The sequence below is a fragment of the Tubulanus polymorphus genome, chromosome 3, assembly GCF_964204645.1.
Source record: "Tubulanus polymorphus chromosome 3, tnTubPoly1.2, whole genome shotgun sequence".
In the NCBI taxonomy this organism is placed as follows: domain Eukaryota; kingdom Metazoa; phylum Nemertea; class Palaeonemertea; order Tubulaniformes; family Tubulanidae; genus Tubulanus; species Tubulanus polymorphus.
In genome coordinates, this window is record NC_134027.1 from 21,214,608 (window position 1) to 21,234,468 (window position 19,861).

Here is a 19,861-nt window from a genome sequence, read left to right on the forward strand (position 1 = left end):
GATACTGTATGATATTGTGTTAAGTAAGTTTTTACAGATGTATTGCAGAACATGTCGTTGAATGAGATGACTTTATATATTTACAGAGTGATGATAAAACCGTATGGAAGTATACTGACGGGATCCTATCATCCGACGATAGGTAAGTCCAACTTTAAAAACAGTGAGAAACGTGTTTTGGAGGGGGCTATCACCTTACCGATTCCGAGGAACATTACTGGAACACAAAGAATATATATTGTTACTCATCCGTGTGTATCATAATGGCCAACCGGAATACTGCTCTATCTATTCAGCTTCAACCACACATGGGTTGAATGCCGTGTTTCGTGCTTGCATCCGACTCATACACCATATCTGCTGTCGAATTACTATGGACAAAGTTTGGCACAACAGCAAGCAAAAGATGCAACCCAATGTCAGCAGAAGCGGAAAATATCGAGACAACGGAATAATCACGAAAAAGGCCACCTTCTAACATCTTCACCAGATAAAGATGAAAGATCCCCTGAACAGACACAGCACGTGATGTCAACGGAAACCACAGACCCTGAGACAGATGATCGGGATGAAGTTAAGGTTGCCCCTGTCTCTAAAACTTCAGAGGAAAAGAGATCGGCGAGATCAAGCATCATGTTGGCGGATCAAAACCTGAAAAAAAAACCCAATCGAAGAATGGGACAAAACCGAAAAACAAGAAAAGCCACTTAAGGTGATATATACGTTCCTCTAATCATGTAGGTAGAAATGAAACAGAAATGCGAATACCTTAGGAAATATTAGATTTTTATCACAACTGTAATGGCTTAGCTTATCCAAACTCTCAAACTATTAGCATCTTTGAGAAGCTCAAAGACCATGACATCATTTTACTACAAGAAACTATCTTACTAATGATTAAGAAATTCAAAAAACATTTAAACCCTTAATGAAGAATTTTGAAATGATATCGAACTTTACAAATGAAAGAAAATGTGGAGTTACAATTGGCATTAAAAAATCTTTGGATAACTCTACAGAGAGACAAGGCAGACTTATATCTTTGAAAATTATTTTGTGCGGCAAAGTTATCAATACCATTAATATCTCTGCTCCAAATAAAGAACCTGATAGGAGATTCTTCATAAAAAATATCAGTAATTATCTTCACGTCTATCCTTATGAACATACGATATTAAAATGCATAGAAAGTCCCATACATCGAGATTCAATATCAATCAATTCATCAAGTGGTTCAGAACAATTAGCCAATTTATGTCAATAATACAGATTAGCAGAAGCCTATAGATTCAAAAGATTCAATAGATTTAAAAAGTAAGAAGCAGATTAAGAGCATGTGAAACAACTCCATTCATTCCGATCATAGGATCATCCAATTAACAATTAACACTGCAAGTGATAGACTGGCAAAGGATCCTGGCATCTCAACAAAGTAAACCCTTATTACATCACTATGATAACAGACTTTTAGACACAATGGTAAAATCCTAAACAGTTCTATGACTAAATCATTGAATGGTGGGTCGAGGGTAAAATTCAAATTAAAAACAATGTAAGAAAATAATTAGAATCTGAACTATCCATATACTCCAAAAACTTTCATTGAGACTGCTGCCCGATGTGGAGAGGCCTCGGGTATAATGAATGGTTCCCAGTGGTTTGCTATGGATTGCCACTTTAAGAATAAAAAAAGAATCTCAAACTGATCTTATCTTTACAGATGTTGCTCAAGTTCAGAATTGTCTAAAGGAAACGCATCAACTAACTATTTCTCTACCCAGGGCCAGATCCAGCCTCCAGCTCAGGGCTCTTCTTTACCCATGCCACGGGCTTCTTTCCAGCAGGAACATATCAGTAGCCCAGGACAGTCTCCGTAATGTAGAGGGGAGAAGTTTAGTAGTAATATACATTCCGCAGCATCAAGTCAAAGAGAATGACATTGGTTGATATCTTCCCCAGCATCAGCACGTGTCCCCACTACAACATACTCCAGGCCTTAATGAGGCCTCGGGTATAATGAATGGTACCCAGTGGTTTGCTATGGATTGCCACCTTAAGAATAAAAAGAGAATCTCAAACTGATCTTATCTTTACAGATGTTGCGCAAGTTCAGAAGAGTCTGAATGAAACGTATCAACTATTTCTCTCCCCAGGGCCAGATCCAGCCTCCAGCTCAGGGCTCTTCTTAACCCATGCCACAGGCTTCTTTCCAGCAGGAACATATCAGTAGCCCAGGACAGTCTCCGTAATGTAGAGGGGAGAAGTTTAGTAGTTATATATATTCCACAGCATCAGGTCAAAGAGAAGGACATTGGTTGATATCTTCCCCAGCATCAGTACGTGTCGCCACTACAACATATTCCAGGCCTTAATGAGGCCTCGGGTATAATGAATGGTTCCCAGTGGTTTGCTATGGATTGCCACCTTAAGAATAAAAAAAGAATCTCAAACTGATCTTATCTTTACGGATGTTGCTCAAGTTCAGAATTGTCTGAAGGAAACGTATCAACTAACTATTTCTCTCCCCAGGGCCAGATCCAGCTTCCAGCTCAGGGCTCTTCTTAACCCATGCCACAGGCTTCTTTCCAGCAGGAACATATCAGTAGCCCAGGACGGTCTCCGTAATGTAGAGGGGAGAAGTTTAGTGGTTATATATATTCCGCAGCATCAGGTCAAAGAGAAGGACATTGGTTGATATCTTCCCCAGCATCAGTACGTGTCGCCACTACAACATACTCCAGGCCTTAATGAGGCCTCGGGTATAATGAATGGTTCCCAGTGGTTTGCTATGGATTGCCACCTTAAGAATAAAAAAATAATCTCAAACTGATCTTATCTTTACAGATGTTGCTCAAGTTCAGAAGAGTCTGAATGAAACGTATCAACTATTTCTCTCCCCAGGGCCAGATCCAGCCTCCAGCTCAGGGCTCTTCTTAACCCATGCCACAGGCTTCTTTCCAGCAGGAACATATCAGTAGCCTGGGACAGTCTCCGTTATGTAGAGGGGAGAAGTTTAGTAGTTATATACATTCCGCAGCATCAGGTCAAAGAGAAGGACATTGGTTGATATCTTCCCCAGCATCAGTACGTGTCCCCACTACAACATACTCCAGGCCTTAATCAGGCCTCGGGTATAATGAATGGTTCCCAGTGGTTTGCTATGGACTGCCACCTTTAGAATAAAAAAAGAATCTCAAACTGATCTTATCTTTACAGATGTTGCGCAAGTTCAGAATTGTCTGAAGGAAACGTATCAACTAACTATTTCTCTCCCCAGGGCCAGATCCAGCCTCCAGCTCAGGGCTCTTCTTTACCCATGCCACGGGCTTCTATCCAGCAGGAACATATCAGTAGCCCAGGACGGTCTCCGTAATGTAGAGGGGAGAAGTTTAGTAGTAATATACATTCCACAGCATCAGGTCAAAGAGAATGACATTGGTTGATATCTTCCCCAGCATCAGTACGTGTCCCCACTACAACATACTCCAGGCCTTAATCAGGCCTCGGGTATAATGAATGGTACCCAGTGGTTTGCTATGGATTGCCACCTTAAGAATAAAAAGAGAATCTCAAACTGATCCTATCTTTACAGATGTTGCTCAAGTTCAGAAGAGTCTGAATGAAACGTATCAACTATTTCTCTCCCCAGGGCCAGATCCAGCCTCCAGCTCAGGGCTCTTCTTTACCCATGCCACGGGCTTCTATCCAGCAGGAACATATCAGTAGCCCAGGACGGTCTCCGTAATGTAGAGGGGAGAAGTTTAGTAGTAATATACATTCCACAGCATCACGTCAAAGAAAAGGACATTGGTTGATATCTTCCCCAGCATCAGTGCGTGTCGCCACTACAACTTACTCCAGGCCTTAATCAGGCCTCGGGTACAATGAATGGTTCCCAGTGGTTTGCTATGGATTGCCACCTTAAGAATAAAAAAAGAATCTCAAACTGATCTTATCTTTACAGATTTTGCTCAAGTTCAGAAGTGTCTGGAAGAAACGTATCAACTAACTATTTCTCTCCCCAGGGCCAGATCCAGCCTCCAGCTCAGGGCTCTTAACAGTGCTGTTACACACTGTGCACTCGCTGGAAGAGCTTGATATTAAGCCAGGAACGAAGCTAACGAAGATTCTATTTTTCCAATACCATTGAGCACCCAAAAAGTGCAGTATGGTTTATACTGCAGCCACCAAGGGAGTAACATCTGTCTCCAGGGCAATTTGTTGCATAATTACGCAAATTGATAATAAGAACAACCTAGTGTTTTAATCATGGTAATAGTGATGGATGGGTATTCCAACTTTTTTTTCCACTCCATTCTGGATCTTACATTATTTTGATATTTTCAGAGTTTTACTGTGGGCAAGAAAGAATCTTCAACCGCAGATATCCGTATAAAAATGTACATGATTTTCAGCCTCAATAATTGTTTATAACTCTTGAAATGAGCTTACCTGCCAGTTTTCTGACAAACTTCTACGTGAACTTGATTTGTATGATAATCTCCATTTTCAGAATGACCATTCACTACAGCATCTGTTTTCATGATCGGTCCATTCTTAAATGTCTTGTCTCCTCCCCCTCCACATTCCATCTCTAGTCCTCGATTATGATTCATTCGTGAATAAATTTCAACTCAGTAATGCAATCCCTAAATAAAGGTTTGGAAATTACAATGATGATAGCTACAACTAAGGTTTACTCTTATTTTATTGTAACAGCCATACTCAACTATTGCATCAAGCGATATTTCTTTCCATATATATACTAGTTATCTTATAAAAAATTATTGGTAATAAGCTAATGAATCATGGCTATGTACAAATTTTGCAAAGTTATAATTCTCGAAGCCAGAAAACTATCAAATTCCATAGAGATATGCTCGAGGTAGTTTTATACTTAGATACCAGTAAGTGGAAGTGAAAAGACTGCAATGCAAAGCCATCGGTGCCACATAGAAGGATCAAGTGTCTCAGCTTGGGGCTTGAGTTTTTACATCTTGGCAGCAATCCATCAAGGTGACCATGTCATTAGACCCGATATTGCATGTTTTCGCTAATTGGTTGTTAATAAAAATGTAGACAATGGGTGGTACCTGAGTGGTCCCATAGTTGGTCCCTGAATCTGTGGCTTTATTGAGTTCTTAATTTGATCTTTACAAATATTTATAATAGTGTTAACATCATCGTTATCAAGGTAAAGGTAGAAAAAGGAAAAGCTCCGCCAGAAGTGATAGAAAGTAATCTTGGACATTGCTGGGATCCACCCATCCCAAGTAACAAGAAACTAGTGATTAGGAGTATGATTGGTAGAACACTATATCCGTGTTGACATGATGTAGAGAGAATCCCACAATGATAGTAAAAAAGTAAAAAAGGAATTTTGATATAAGTTTATTATGGGGTGAATAACCATTGTTAAGATTTACAACGTTGTTTGAAACGTTGTTAATCGTTGTTAATTTTCCTTTAGTTTGTATCATCTCTGATTACTTGAATTAGTCTCCTCTGGATTGTATATATATATATCTCATAATTTTTGTAGTATCTCATTATTCCTGAAGATGACTATTAGGATATAGTCGAAACGTTGAAATAAACTACTATCTCGAAGATTCATTTTCGGACTTTTTTACTATCATTGTGGGATTCTCTCTACATAGTGATTAGGAGGCCGGACATCTACGCCATGAGATCATAAGGATCATGGATAAAGCGATGGTCCTAGACCAAACCAGTGAAGAGAAGTTAAACAAATACTTGCCATTGAAGATCCAACTAGGTTGATTGAATCCAGAGTAAGTTAAAAAGTGCACCAACGTTATCAGTGCGTTAGGAAACATGCTCATGTAGCCGATTCAAATAGAATAATACATTTACAGTTGATGTGTAGCAGTTTACGTGGTTGTTTATTACTGTAGGCTTTGATTATCAATCTGTATTGTTTAGATCGTTCTGATATTATCTATTCTTAGTCTTTCTTCATATTTAATTAGCACCTTGTAATGTATAGATATTCTATAAATCGTAGTTCCTATAAGATATTTTCTACATTGATTATTGACTTGCGGTGTAAAAATAATTGCTACAACTTGCCAATATCATTCATTCTTAGTCCATACTACCACCACAAACACTCTAAGAATAAATAGCTTATTCGCCATTATTTTGGAAAAAAGAAGATGTGGAGGGTCCTGTCTTATCTTCGGGACGGGTGACATCAAATGTCACTGTTGTATGGGGAATTAACGGTATGGTTTGAATCCTTATGAATAGGGGACAAGCTGCTGCTGTAATAAAATCATTTGCAATATGTGTTTTGATTATATGGCGGAGGACCAAAATGATCAGGCAAAATCATGAGACGCATTGGGCTCGATGGACATGCAGACAAAGTCTGTAATGGCTGTACTTGTTTGGAGGATATTTGCAAAGGGTGCGCGTTGCAAGCGAGATCCAAGATGCGCAGATTGGAGAACACTGGATGATATTCCCGCACGATTTGGAAGATGCTTACACATGCATGAACGAGACATGATTTACAAACATGTCTGGCAATTTTTTACCGTTGCAAACATTTTTCCATAAAATATTAGCCACCAAGGAACATGTTGACTTAGAAGATATCAACTGGTCTACCAGATCTGCTATTTGTAAATAGTGTAATACGAAAATTACATACGTTAGTTTTCAAGTAACGACTTCAGGAAACTTATTTGCTTTGAGAATATTAAATAAGTGCAAAGTGCAATTAGTCAAGCCCGACGTGATCGACGCGAGGCTCACATGGTCTTCATAAACCTGGCTAAGGCTTTTGATACAGTGCCACATGGCGCTAACTATCGTGCGCTCAGAAGGAAGCGAGTAACTGAAGAAATGGTCAGGATCGTACAGGATCTTTTCAACGGCAAATCGTCTACAGGCGATATCATTATTTGCAATGATGGGGAGAAGCAGGGGTGTTCCCTGTCCCCTTTCTTTTTTAACTCTGTCTTAGACGAACTGATTACAAATCTCAATAGTACGTCATGTGGTATGACCGTCCACGGTCACAAGATCACATGTTTAGCATTCGCTGATGACCTGGTTTTACTAGCTCACTCCGCAGAAGAGATGGATCATCTCATAGGCTTATCGGAGGAATTTTACAGGACTAAACAGATGTCCGTGAATGCGAGCAAGTGTCGCAGTCTTGAGACGAAACCGGTTCCTCACCGTATGTTCAGAAGGACCGTAATGGCAGTGAACCGTCAGTGGGATGGCTGCGATATCCCCGCTATTACCTACACCGAGTTAGTGAAATGCTTAGGTGTCGCAATCGACCCTAATGGGCGAATCGCTTTTAACGCTTCTTTGCTAGATCAATGGTTGTCTAGGCTCAAGGCCGCACCATTAAAGCCACATCAGAGGATGTACGGCTTAAAGACTAAAGAGTAATCCCACGATTGATGCACGTTTTACGTCTATCTCATCGTTTTGATAAAACTATATGTCATGTTTAAGCGATCATAAAGTGTATGAAGGATACAACGAAAATGTTTTTAGTAGTTCCATACCTTCATTTTGTGGCATAAACGAGTGTTTAATATGTTTGGAAATACACTAAACAAAAGAAAGACTGCAAAATCCCTGCTATTACCTACACCAAGTTAGTGAAATGCTTAGGTGTCATGATCGACCCTGATGGGCGAATCGCTTTCAACGCTTCTTTGCTAGATCAATGGTTGTCTAGGCTCAAGGCCGCACCATTAAAGCCGCATCAGAGGATGTACGGCTTAAAGACTATAGACTATATAATTCTTGGTACAAGAATTCGATCCTGATACGTTGAAAATGAAACAATTCATAGCGTTCGATTTCGAAACTACTACAACAGAAGATTAAGGTCATATTTGGAATGGCCGTTGCTGCAAAGAGTGCAAATTTTCAGCTTAAACCAGCGATTCAGAATGCGCATATTGTGGTAAAAATGAATTTAAGTTTCAGAATGAGACTGAATTCAGCGAGTGGCAATTCAAGAGGGGCAACTGTATTTGCACATAATTTTCAATCCTTTGACGGGTATTCTATTTTAAAATACTTGAAAATCACGCATATGTACATCCAGCAGCTAGATTTGAAAATCTTGAATACACTGAATTATTTACTGATTAAACTAGCTTAACCCTTTCAATCCCACTACCGTATGGCATACGGTACAAATTGACAAGCTAGCATACCCGTACCGTATGTTATACGGTATCACTTAACCCTTCTTCTAGAAGGGCATATCTTTCGGTATCAGCCGGTGCTGCCATCTGCATAAAATCAAAGATGGCAACAGCCATGAAAAAAACAATTTGGCTGGATGAAACGGTTCAGCAGCTCGTATATGATGCTGACAGTGATGCTGGTGACTTGCTGGCAATGATTTTGATGATGAAAATGAAATCAGTGACAGTTTTTTTAGACCCTGTTGATACGGTTGTCATGGCAACGGACACCAATAATAACGAAGAATCAGAAACTGTCCATCTTCAAGGTCACATATATTCAAATAATTTGTCTTATTTGTAAGCCCAATGGTTATCAACACCATGGTATACAATGTATCAGTGTCAAATACATAGGTAAAAATTTTCTGAGGCCTGAAATTATACCCCAATGAAACCCCTTACATCCGGCCTTCCGACATATCGGTGAAGAAGTTCGTAAATGAGTAGAAAAATAAATTTTTCTAGTTGTTCTATTGCTTTGAAATTTTACTACATAAAGTAAGGATATATGGCATACAATTTCAGTTGGAATTGAATAGATCAGTGCATTTTTCTGGGAGCAGTTTATCTGAAACTTTTTTGGTGAATTTTTTTCATGGCGGCCATCTTGAAGTATGTGACCTTGACCTCAACTTCACTTATATCCAAATTATTTATGTCTAAATTGTTGGCCCAAAAGTTATCAACATCATGCTATATAATTTTCTGTGTCAGATACCTTGGTAACTTTCCTATGAAGTTTCAAATATAACCCTATAAACCCCTTAATTCCCTCCGGTACAGCAGTGGAGACACTATATGGTATTGAAAGGGTTAAATATCTAGTACTTGAGGTTTACGCGAATTAAAAAAAGGTAATTTTCCATACAAGTTTTGTAGATCAGACAATTTGAATTATGTTGGTGTGTTGCCCGCTTGAGAAATGTATAATCCGGATAGACTCAGTAGTGGGGAGCATGAGAAACTTGTTGCCTGGCATGATTTGCAACAACAGGGCTGCGAACAGTTACAAAATTATGTCTAAACAGTATGTGGGGGAAATTCGTACAAAATCACAATAAAATTTCAGCGAAAAATTCGGACCCGGGGGAATTTTATGAGTTAATTCTCGACTGTTGAAATTTCCGATATAATCATCTGTAATGATGAAGTATTCCGTCTACATTATGACACAAAGGCAGAGTTTGCCAAACCTCATAGTCGAACGAACATTGCCATAGCAGCTTTTACAACAGCCAACGCGCAACTATACTCATACATGGAGAAGCTAAGCGCCTGAATACGGCATAATAATTACACAAGTATAAAGTTACATTCAATGTTTATCTACAATATTTTGGAAAAAATTTAGTTCCAAGCGGGGTGACATAAAATGTCACTGCTGTATGGAGAATTTACGTTATGATGTAAATCCAGCACGAACAGGCTGCGCCCAGTCAACAGCAGCCATCCACATCAACAGCAACGTGTTTTTCATGCGTGAAGTGTAATGCGTCATTTCATCGAATACTTGACTGGAAGCGACACACCAACTTTTGCCGGAAAGGTGACGAGTCGGCAACCAAGCGAGGAAACATCGACGAAGAACCAGCTGTTGAGCAACCGACGAAAAGACACCGAGCAGCCTATGACGATGATTCGGAAGAGCGAACGTTCGGTAACGTCAAAGTGACTAGGGTAGGTTTCTTTTTTATCCTGTCAACCGTTTTGTCTATAGTTTTTTTTCTAATTTTTTTTTCTTTTTCAGGTATGTTCTCGGGCAAGCAAAAAGTGGGGCCTTAGTCCCGACGTTTACAAGGCTGAAATTGTCGATAGTCCAGCTGCCGATGAGGAAACCGATAAACGGTATGCTATCATTTGTAGAGGCAACCAATGGCGATCGTATATGCCTTTCTATTGAACATCCAAACTTGGATAATAACATCAATTTGCCCCTTGTAGCTGTTGAAGAATTGAGTCCCAATTAATTTTTGTAGAAATCGTTAAAGTGATGCAGTCGAATGATAAGATTGACTTTAAGGGGTTGATATTCCATTGTATTTTTATTCGAATGCCCCGGGGCGCCGGACAACCAAACAAAAATTACATCAAGCGAACGATGCTAAAATACGATAAATTTAAACAGCAAAAATGTTGTATCATTCAAATAAGGAACACTGACGATTTATGTTTGGCCCGAAGCATTGTTGTAGCCAAAGCGCACGCAGACAATGATCCCGCTTATGCGCAATTGCGAAGAGTTGATGGAAGCGCCAAAAAGGTGCAGCCGTACAACTACACACCAAGTACGGCGTCCCACTGGGTATGTATGGCTTAGAAGAAGTCAAGTTGTTCGATGAGCATGTTGACGATTACTTTCTCATGGTCGTGACGGGGGTAACTACAATTTCGATGTGTTGTATGCATCGAAAAAAACAACAGAGAAGAAAAAGATATGCTTGTTATACCACGGTAACCATTTTCAGGTCATAACAAGCATGACTGCGTTCACGTGTAAGAAGTATTTCTGTAATAAGTGTAGGAAAGCGTTTAATCATAAGGAGTCACATCCGTGTTTCGATCACTGTCCGTTGTGTCTCGGTGTTGGTTGCAAAGCAGAGAATTCGATACATTGCAATAGATGTAACATCTATTACAAGGGACAGGAGTGCTACGCCAATCATTTGAAAAGCTTGGCTAGCGGGATGTCGTTGTGCGACAGTCGAGCAAGGTGTAAGGCATGCGGTCAATTTGTAAAGCGCGAAAAAATCGCCTCAGCTGACCACGACTGTGGTATTAAGTATTGGTATTAAGTAGGCGGGTGTCTTGATAAACCCGTACCTCCAGGGAGGGAAAGAATTCGATGCTGAGTTATTGAAAGTGAAGAAATTCATAGCGTTTGATTTTGAGACTACGACAACAGAAGATTCGATTCATAAGGTCATCTTTGGAATGGCACACCGTTGTTGCCAAGAGTGCAAGTTGTCGACTATAATAATGAGCGATTCAGAATGTGCCCATTGTGGTAAGAACGAATTCAAGTTCCAAAATATAACTGAATTCTGCGAGTGGTTGTTCAATGACCAAAATAGAGGGGTAACCGCATTCGCCCACAACTTTCAATCCTTCGACGGATATTTTAATTTGAAGTATTTACTAGACCAGGCAATTAGACCTGAGATTATTCTGAACGGCGGTAAAATCATGTACATGTACATCCATTTGCATTTTCATTTCAGATATTATTGAAATGTATCTACTTTGTAGTTATCTTTCAATGCAATAAAGAACTGAAATATTAGTATCATATTTTATATATTAATCTAATGTGTTGACTCTGTAATTATCTTTTTTTGATGCAATAAAGAACTGAAATATAAGTATTATATTTTATATATTAATCTAATCCATTGAGTTTCTAATTATCTTTTTTTGATGCAATAAAGAACTGAAATATTAGTATTACATTTTCGTGAAGATGCGCACAATGTATTGCCGAGCCTGTTCTGTCGAAATGTAGTCTACTGGGCACGGATGTTGGCGGAATCGATTAGGCATTGAAAACATTTTCCTTAAACAATCAACCAGCATGGAACATGTCAACTTTGAAGATAATGACTGGTCTAACAGATTTGCTATTTGCAAATATTGTAAAACGACAATTACATACGGTAGTTTTCGAGTAATGACCTGCTGTAGGAAACTGATTTGGAAGATTGTTGGTTGGTAAACACTCGGTGGTTAAGCGTTCAGCATAATTTCAAATGCCCTATCGAGGATTGTGATGCGAAAAAAGACTGCTATCGATGCCACGGACAGGAGGATTTGTTTCATTGTTGCGGTAAAACTATATATTGAACATTAAACGAACTCAAAGCGACAAATTGTAGGCTAAAGAGTGACCAGGATTTGAAAAAACTCAAAGCGACAAATTGTAGGCTACAGAGTGACCAGGATTTGAAAAAAGACGGCCATGGTGCCTATGACATGAAGGTAGAAAAGACACCAATATTATCTGTCTGTCATGGCTGGACAATAAAGTGGTCAACTAAGCGTCATCTTACATTGCTGCTCATCCAATAGGGAAAGCTTGGCGATGGGATAAAAGCCAGAAAAAACATGATTGCCCAGTACAGTCAATTCATGGGTGGCATAGATCTGATGGATATGTGTATTGCCATGTATAAAACAAATCTGAGATCATAAAGATGGTACCTTTATGTATTCTGGCACAGAATAAAGCTAACTGTTAGTAGTTAGGAAATGTCACTTCAGGACCTCAATGAGGGGGGAGGGGGAGGAGTGAGGAGGGGGAGGGGGAGGAGTTTCTTAAGATTTTTTTCTTAAGATATTTTTCTTAAGATTTTTTTCTCAAGATTTTTTCCTCAAGATATTTTTCTTAAGATTTTTTTTTTTTTTCCTCAAGATATTTTTCTTAAGATATTTTCCGTAAGATTTTTTTTCTTTTTTTCCTTTACGAATTTTCTTTTTGGCGGCAAAATTCAAATCATTGACTATGTAAATTCCAAATCAATTTATTGATGTGATTAATTCCCTAGATGGCGCCACTATTACGAGATCCTATGCGTGTGTGTGTGTGAGGAGGGGGAGGAGTAAATCCTAGATGGCGCTTTCTTTTCCAGCATTACCAATTTCGAGTGATACAAAGAAACCACAAAAAACAAACAAATGTAAAACAAATAAAAAACATTTATTGACCGTTAAAATTTACAGTTTAAACACGATTTAACTCCGAATTCCTTCGCACACGAAGCGTGAACATAAGTACCGCAACAGTCCGTCTTTTGTTTAGTTATCTCCAAACATACTAAACACGTGTTTACGCCACAAAATAAAGTTACGCAGTTAAAACAAAAGTTTTCTTTATACCCTTCATACGCTTTGAGGTCGTTTAAACATGTCCGACATATAGTTTTACCGCAACAATGAAACAAATCCTCCTGTCCGCGACATCGATAGCAGTCTTTTTTCGCGATGTGTCTTATAATCCTAAAATGTGCCACGCAATCCTCGATAGGGCATTTAAAATTATGCTGAACGCTTAACCACCGAGTGTTTACCAACCAACAATCTTCGCAAATCGGTTTCCTACAGCAGGTCGTTACTTGAAAACTACCGTATGTAATTGACGTATTACAATATTTGCAAATTGCAAATCCGGTAGACCAGTCGATATCTTCAAAGTCGATATGTTCCGTGGTAACTGATCCTTTGCGGAAAATATTTTCAACGGTGAAAAATTTGCCAGACATTGCCAGACACAGAAACCGGGCTCAATATTACGTATTCTTGTGCACGTGCGCGCGCGCGTGCGCGTGCGTGTGTGTGTGGAGGGGGAGGATGGGAAAGTGGGAGATAATTCCAAGATGGCGTCTTTTAACGGCTATTGCGAAATCATGAACGAGTTTGGGCGAAAAATATTTCGCAATAACATGTGAAACCGTAAATCGTGTTCAGGCAAGTCATTTTCTGACAATAAAAACGCGTTGTAAATCCATAAATTAATCATTCTGCTCAGAGACTTTGACCCGTCAACATCGACCTGTATCACCCAGATGGATTTGACTAGTGGACAAACTACCTTAGAAATATGTAGTACACCAAAGTCATCTACTCAATCTAGAAAAAGAAAAAGTCCTTCGCACAAACTCGACTTTAGTAAGTTTCTACTTCTTCTCCGTATTCGAAACCGGTAATTATTTTTTAGACGCATACCTATATAGAATATTTTTTATTGTTTTATAGGTTCAATCGTAAATGACAACGCTGTTCCGTCGAAAGTTCAACGGAATACATGGAACAATGACCCCGAGCCTCATTATCTAGGATCGCTTGTGTACGCGAGTGCGAAAACGTGGCAGGGGTTAAAACGTATAGATTTACGATCTTTCGAATGCTGTGAACGTAGAAAACAACTGTACCCCACTAAAAACGGTATTGCTTTGGATCTCCAAGAGTGGGTACATATAAATTATTGTAAAGCCGATATCGAACACGAAATTGCGCGCGTTAAAGAAGATATCGATTACGTAGGCGTGATGACCGTTGGTCGTTCAAACTTTATCAAAATATATAGATCTAGTCACGATCACCGTATTTACGTAGATATCCGAAAATACGATCTACACGATGAGCTGTCCGATGTAAATCCGACTAGATGCGGCGTAAAACTAACATTGGAACAATGGAAAAAATTGAAAGACATTAATTTTACAGAAGATATATCCGAAATGGCTAATATGAGACCGTGCTGGTACGATTCGAGTCACTCGAATCAGGAATACAGGTGCCCGTACTGCGCAAAAGACACAAGCGGGGTTAGAAAAGCACCTGAATACGGTATAATGATAACCCAAGTATAATTTCACAGATAATAATTAGATATTATTTATATAAAAGCTTATTAAAATGTTTAATACATAATAAACTTGCAATGGATATAATATTTCATATCTGTCTCATTTTATTTACTCTATAATAATCAAGCATTTCGTCGTTGCCTAGGCCCCTTCTATACAATATATCATCAAAGAACGTAATTAAGTAATCGAGAAACAATTACCATTGACCCGTTGTTAGCATCTGCCGTCTAAAATAGCTGGTCAGTACCCCCATATGTGCCGGAATATGCGGGATGAAAATTACGCAATTAAGTAATTGAGAAACAAAAACCATTGACCAGTTTGTTAGCATCTGCCGTCTAAAATATCTAGTCAGTACCCTCGATATGTGACGGAATGGTTTAGAAACCAAACCGAATAGACAATTAGGTAATTAAAGACCCTTGATTCATCCATTGCAAAACATCTGCCACGCAAAGTAGCTACTGCGTATAAAATACTCGTCAGAAGATCTCTAAAATCCATTACGAAAATGACTAACAACGGTGCTCGTTGGACGGTGATCCCGGACGATGCAGAAGCGGTATTAGTGTGTGACATTTGTCTGTGTTCAGGACAGCGGGCCTGCATGCTGTGCGGTCTATGCCAGTACCGTCATCCGCTGTGCAATAATTGCACAGCAAGATTGATTTGTACTGGCATAGACAACAGCCTCCCAAATGCGGAAAATGTTATATCGTGTCCGTTCTGTCGGAACACGATATATTGGGCCCGAGTAATGCGTCGCCATAGTCGCCTCGTCCGTGAACGAATAGCGAAAGCTAATAGAAGACGAAGAATGCAACAGCAGCAGCAGCGTCAATGATTATGACGACGACGACGACGACGACGACGACGAAGCCCACGTGAAACCCCCCTTTAAACAGTTCTTTTCAGAACTACTTCAATTTCCAAGAAAGAGCCAGTGTTTAAACGCCTCGCCTCGCTTTAAGCTTCAGTGTTTTTTTATATTGAAGAGTTTTAAACAAAACGCGTTATTACCCCCTACTTCATTCATCAGATCGTCGACTATAATTAATGTACGTTTACTGCCATCTATTTTGTCGTAGAGTTCTCCGGAAAAACCCTCTACAAACTGCACTCCAAACTTTTCCAATTCATTGAACATTTCGGGTTGCGCCTCCGCGTAACACCAATATATCTTATCGGGATTTTTTTCGACAAGATTCTCTGTTATAACTTTTTTGACAAACACACTTTTATCGGAACCCGTCGGTCCTGCGACTATCATCGTGAATGGGTGGGATAAGTATCTCGGGCCATTATACTCTGCCATCTTAGTGTTTTAGTGTTTTAAGTGTTTTAGCTACGAATGAAAAACACTTTTAATAGAAACAAGGGGGTTGTCAATATTTTAAAAATACAGTACACGCATTTTATAGTTTACTAAATTCTTTATTTTTCACTAAACGAGGTTCTAACAATTTTCAATTTTGAAAAAATGAGGTTTGAACTTTTTTAATAGGAAAATACTATACGGTTTTGAATATGTTTTCATAAACGCTATTTGACTTTTTTCACGATATACGTTCTTATATCGATATACGTTCTTTGAATGAGATATTTATGTTCCGGTTGAAGATCAATCACGTCTAAACAAAATATAGCGCCAACAATTTTATAAAGGAATCGCTCCGTCATATTTAATTCTTTCAAAACTAGGCATAATCCATCTGGTTCGTCGCAATTTACAAAATCATTGGCTAAACGTTGAATATCTGTTAAATGCTTTTGACCGAGTAACACTTGGTGTATTCGCGTGTAATCCAAAATCGTGAACAATAGCCTTCGTAATAGCCCGTCCATTGTACTTGATAGTCGACCCATAATTGACTTGTAGACACAGATTAGTCTCTTTTAAAAAATAACACATATTCAATCTTTTTTTCTCACAGAAAATGTATTCATGCCAATACTGCCCGTTGACCTTTGTCAATGAACTGGGTTTGGAACAACACCAACAACTTCACGTTGGTAAGAAGGGGTTCAAGTGCTTGAGCTGTTGCAAAGCATTTGCGTGTGCGCGCGATTTAACGCAGCACACGTTTATATGTATGACACCCCAACCGGTTCAACAACAGATGCCTGTAGCTTCGGTCAATCCGGTAAGTAGCTTACAATCGCTCATTTCATTAATTAATTATTTTAATGTATTCTTAAATACCCGGTTTATTTATTTATTTATTTATTTTTTCAGCAAATATGGGACTGCATAATATGTGGTCTTAACTTTGCTGACCAGCAAACACTGACACATCATCTGAGTTCCCACTTTGGAACTACCGATGGTTGGCAATGCGATACATGCGGCAAGTCGTTTACACGTAAAGATCACTTGACCCGGCATGCTAAAACGTGTAAGGGCTACGTTGCCAAACACGTATCACTACACTCGCAACCAGGCACATCAGAAGCTAGACCGGTAAGTAGTGAAATTATGAGTTACTAAAGAAAGAAAAACAAATAAACAAACAAAAAGACCCGTTATTTATATTCTATATATTTGTCTATTGAAGGGACCCGAGTGCAGCAAATGTGGCAAGGTGTTTGGACGCGTAGACAACATGCGCCGACACGTCAAAACGTGTAAAGGATCCGTTGAACCACCGCGTGTAAACCCTCTACCGCGCGTAAACCCTCCGCGTGTGAACCCACCGCCACATCCTGATTGTCACCCCATTCACCCCTGGACGTCTAACTCTGTAAGTAATCGAAATCATGAATTGCTAAAAAACTGTTATTCATCTTTAATATAATCCGGGTATTTTTTTCTATTTTCTAGCATTCTTGTGACATATGCGGCAAAACGCTATCTCGTAAGGATAACTTGGTAAGACACATGAGAACGTGTAAACCTAAAAAGACGTCGGCCTTACCACAGCCTCCACCACCACCAGCCGTACGGGAGTTTACATGCTCGCGATGTTCGGATTCGTTCCATTCGATCGCCGAGTTAAAACGTCACGGCGAGGTATGCGCTCCACGACCCTCAACATCGAAGCGTCCTATTGACGATATTGATGATGATGAGGAAGAAGTGCCGTGTTCGAAGCGCCCTCACTGTGAAAACCCCGACGAGATAATACGGGGCAATATTAAACTGGTCAGGGTAAGTAATCGAATACACCAAAATTCGTTTAACATAATGACGAACAAAAATGATTAAAAAGAATGTTTCCATTATTTTACAGAACGGCGTACAACACAGCAAAAAATTCAACATGAAAACTGAGTTGTACAAGGTTACCGTAATTCCGCGTGATGACCAGAATAACAAGACACTCGACGCGCAGGATACACAGACAATCGTCCGAAATTACCTAACCGACGTTTTAGCGGCAATTAGTGAAATGCTGGATGCTCGTTCGAGTGACATGATTCGTATATCTATCGAACACGCGGATCTCAATGGAAACATTGAATTTCCATTCGTACCGTTGGACGAACTAACGGTCGAATATATACTCGATAGGCTAATACATGTTCTACAGTCGAATGAGGATTTGTCTTTGGATGGATTAATTTTCCATTGTACATTCATTCGAATGCCGCTAGGTGGTGTACGTCGTAAACGCGTCGAGGTAAACTTCAATCAGTTTAGACAGAACAAAAAATGCGTTGTCTCAATTGATAATGACGATGATTTGTCTCGCTAGGTCAATAGTGGTTGCAAAAGCGCGTGCGGACAATGATCCCCGATATGATGTCATACGTAGATGCGACCGGCCTTTGCAGAAGAATGCGGCAATTGCCTTACACACGAATGCCGGTGTACCTCTAGGCAAGTGTGGATTGCGCGAATTGGATGTATTTGCGCAACAATTATCCGATTACTACGTATTAGTCGCAACTGGAGATGATAATGCGTATCATATCATTTACGAGAAAAACAACGCCGTGCTAAAAAATAAAGGAGCTGGGGGTAAAAAGATTGAACTTTTATATACGGCTGGACATTTTGACGTTATTACATCGATGTCTGCATTTACCTGTCGTACATATTTTTGCTATTCTTGTAAAAAAGGGTATACGAATACAGAACGACACAGTTGTACAGATAAATGCAGACTTTGTTTAGGTAATTGCGGACAACAAAGGGGTAGTTATTTGTGTATAAAATGCAATATCTATTTCAAATCGGAAGCGTGTTTAGCCAGACACTGCAGACCAAGACCAGATGGGTCAAGCTTATGCGATTCAAAGGCTAGATGTTTACAATGCGGTTCTATTGTATCTAGAAAAAAACTTGACCCCAAATCTCACGATTGCGGGCAAAAATATTGCAGTTCTTGTAAAGAGCGAAAGCCTAGCGGTCATCTTTGTTACATCGGGGTCGCTAAAAGTCGGGATCATGTGGTATCTGAGGAACAGGGTAACCCTCATACACTAATCAACCCTTATTTGGATGCTGAAAATGCGGGCGATGAGTTAAAATATAGAAAGTTCATCGCATTCGATTTTGAAACAACGACTGTGGAATCGAACCACGTTGTAGTACTGGGTATAGCACATAGAGTATGTCAGATGTGTAAATGGTCGAAACGGACCCCCGACTCGGTTTGCGATTATTGCGGTAAACACGAACACGTGTTTAAAACGGCCTCTGAACTCTGCGAGTGGTTGTTTACGGAAGAGAATAGGGGTGCCACTGTTTTCGCGCATAATTTTCAATCTTTCGACGGTTATTTCATTCTGCAATATTTGGTTTCACAAGGTATATTACCGGATATTATACCAAACGGTGGGAAAATAATGACTATGACCGTCAAGCATTTGGATATAAAGTTTTTAGATACTTTAAATTTTCTACCGATGAAACTCGCTAAATTACCCGAAACACTAGGTATTCCTGAGTTGAAAAAGGGCTATTTTCCGTATAAATTTTGCACTCGCGAGAATATTGATTACGTCGGACCTATTCCCGATATAGAATATTACAATCCCGACGGTCTAAGTTCGAGCGAAAGGTCTGATTTAATAAAGTGGCATAGCGATCGTCAGTCGGAAAATTTCATTTTTGACATGCAACGCGAGTTGGTCGAATACTGTCGTTCGGATGTGGATATTCTGATGCAATCCGTCGTAAATTTTCAACATCAATTCTTTGCTCTTTCGGCTGTTGATCCATTTCGTAACAGCATCACTATAGCATCGGCGTGCAATGTGGCGTTACGAACAAACTTTTTGAAACCGACAACAATAGGGCTA

The 19,861-nt window shown here is 39.5% G+C and overlaps 1 protein-coding gene across 4 annotated transcripts in view; it reads right to left on the bottom strand.

Moving 5' to 3' along the window:
- Positions 1-19,861, bottom strand: part of LOC141902435 (pachytene checkpoint protein 2 homolog) — a 76,656-nt gene that overhangs the window by 20,992 nt on the left and 35,803 nt on the right. For all 4 annotated transcript variants that reach the window (XM_074790153.1, XM_074790151.1, XM_074790152.1 and 1 more), the window contains one exon: positions 4,453-4,649. In XM_074790153.1, the coding sequence (XP_074646254.1) occupies positions 4,453-4,616 (164 nt within the window). In that variant the 5' untranslated portion in view covers positions 4,617-4,649. The remainder of the gene's footprint in view (positions 1-4,452; positions 4,650-19,861) is intronic.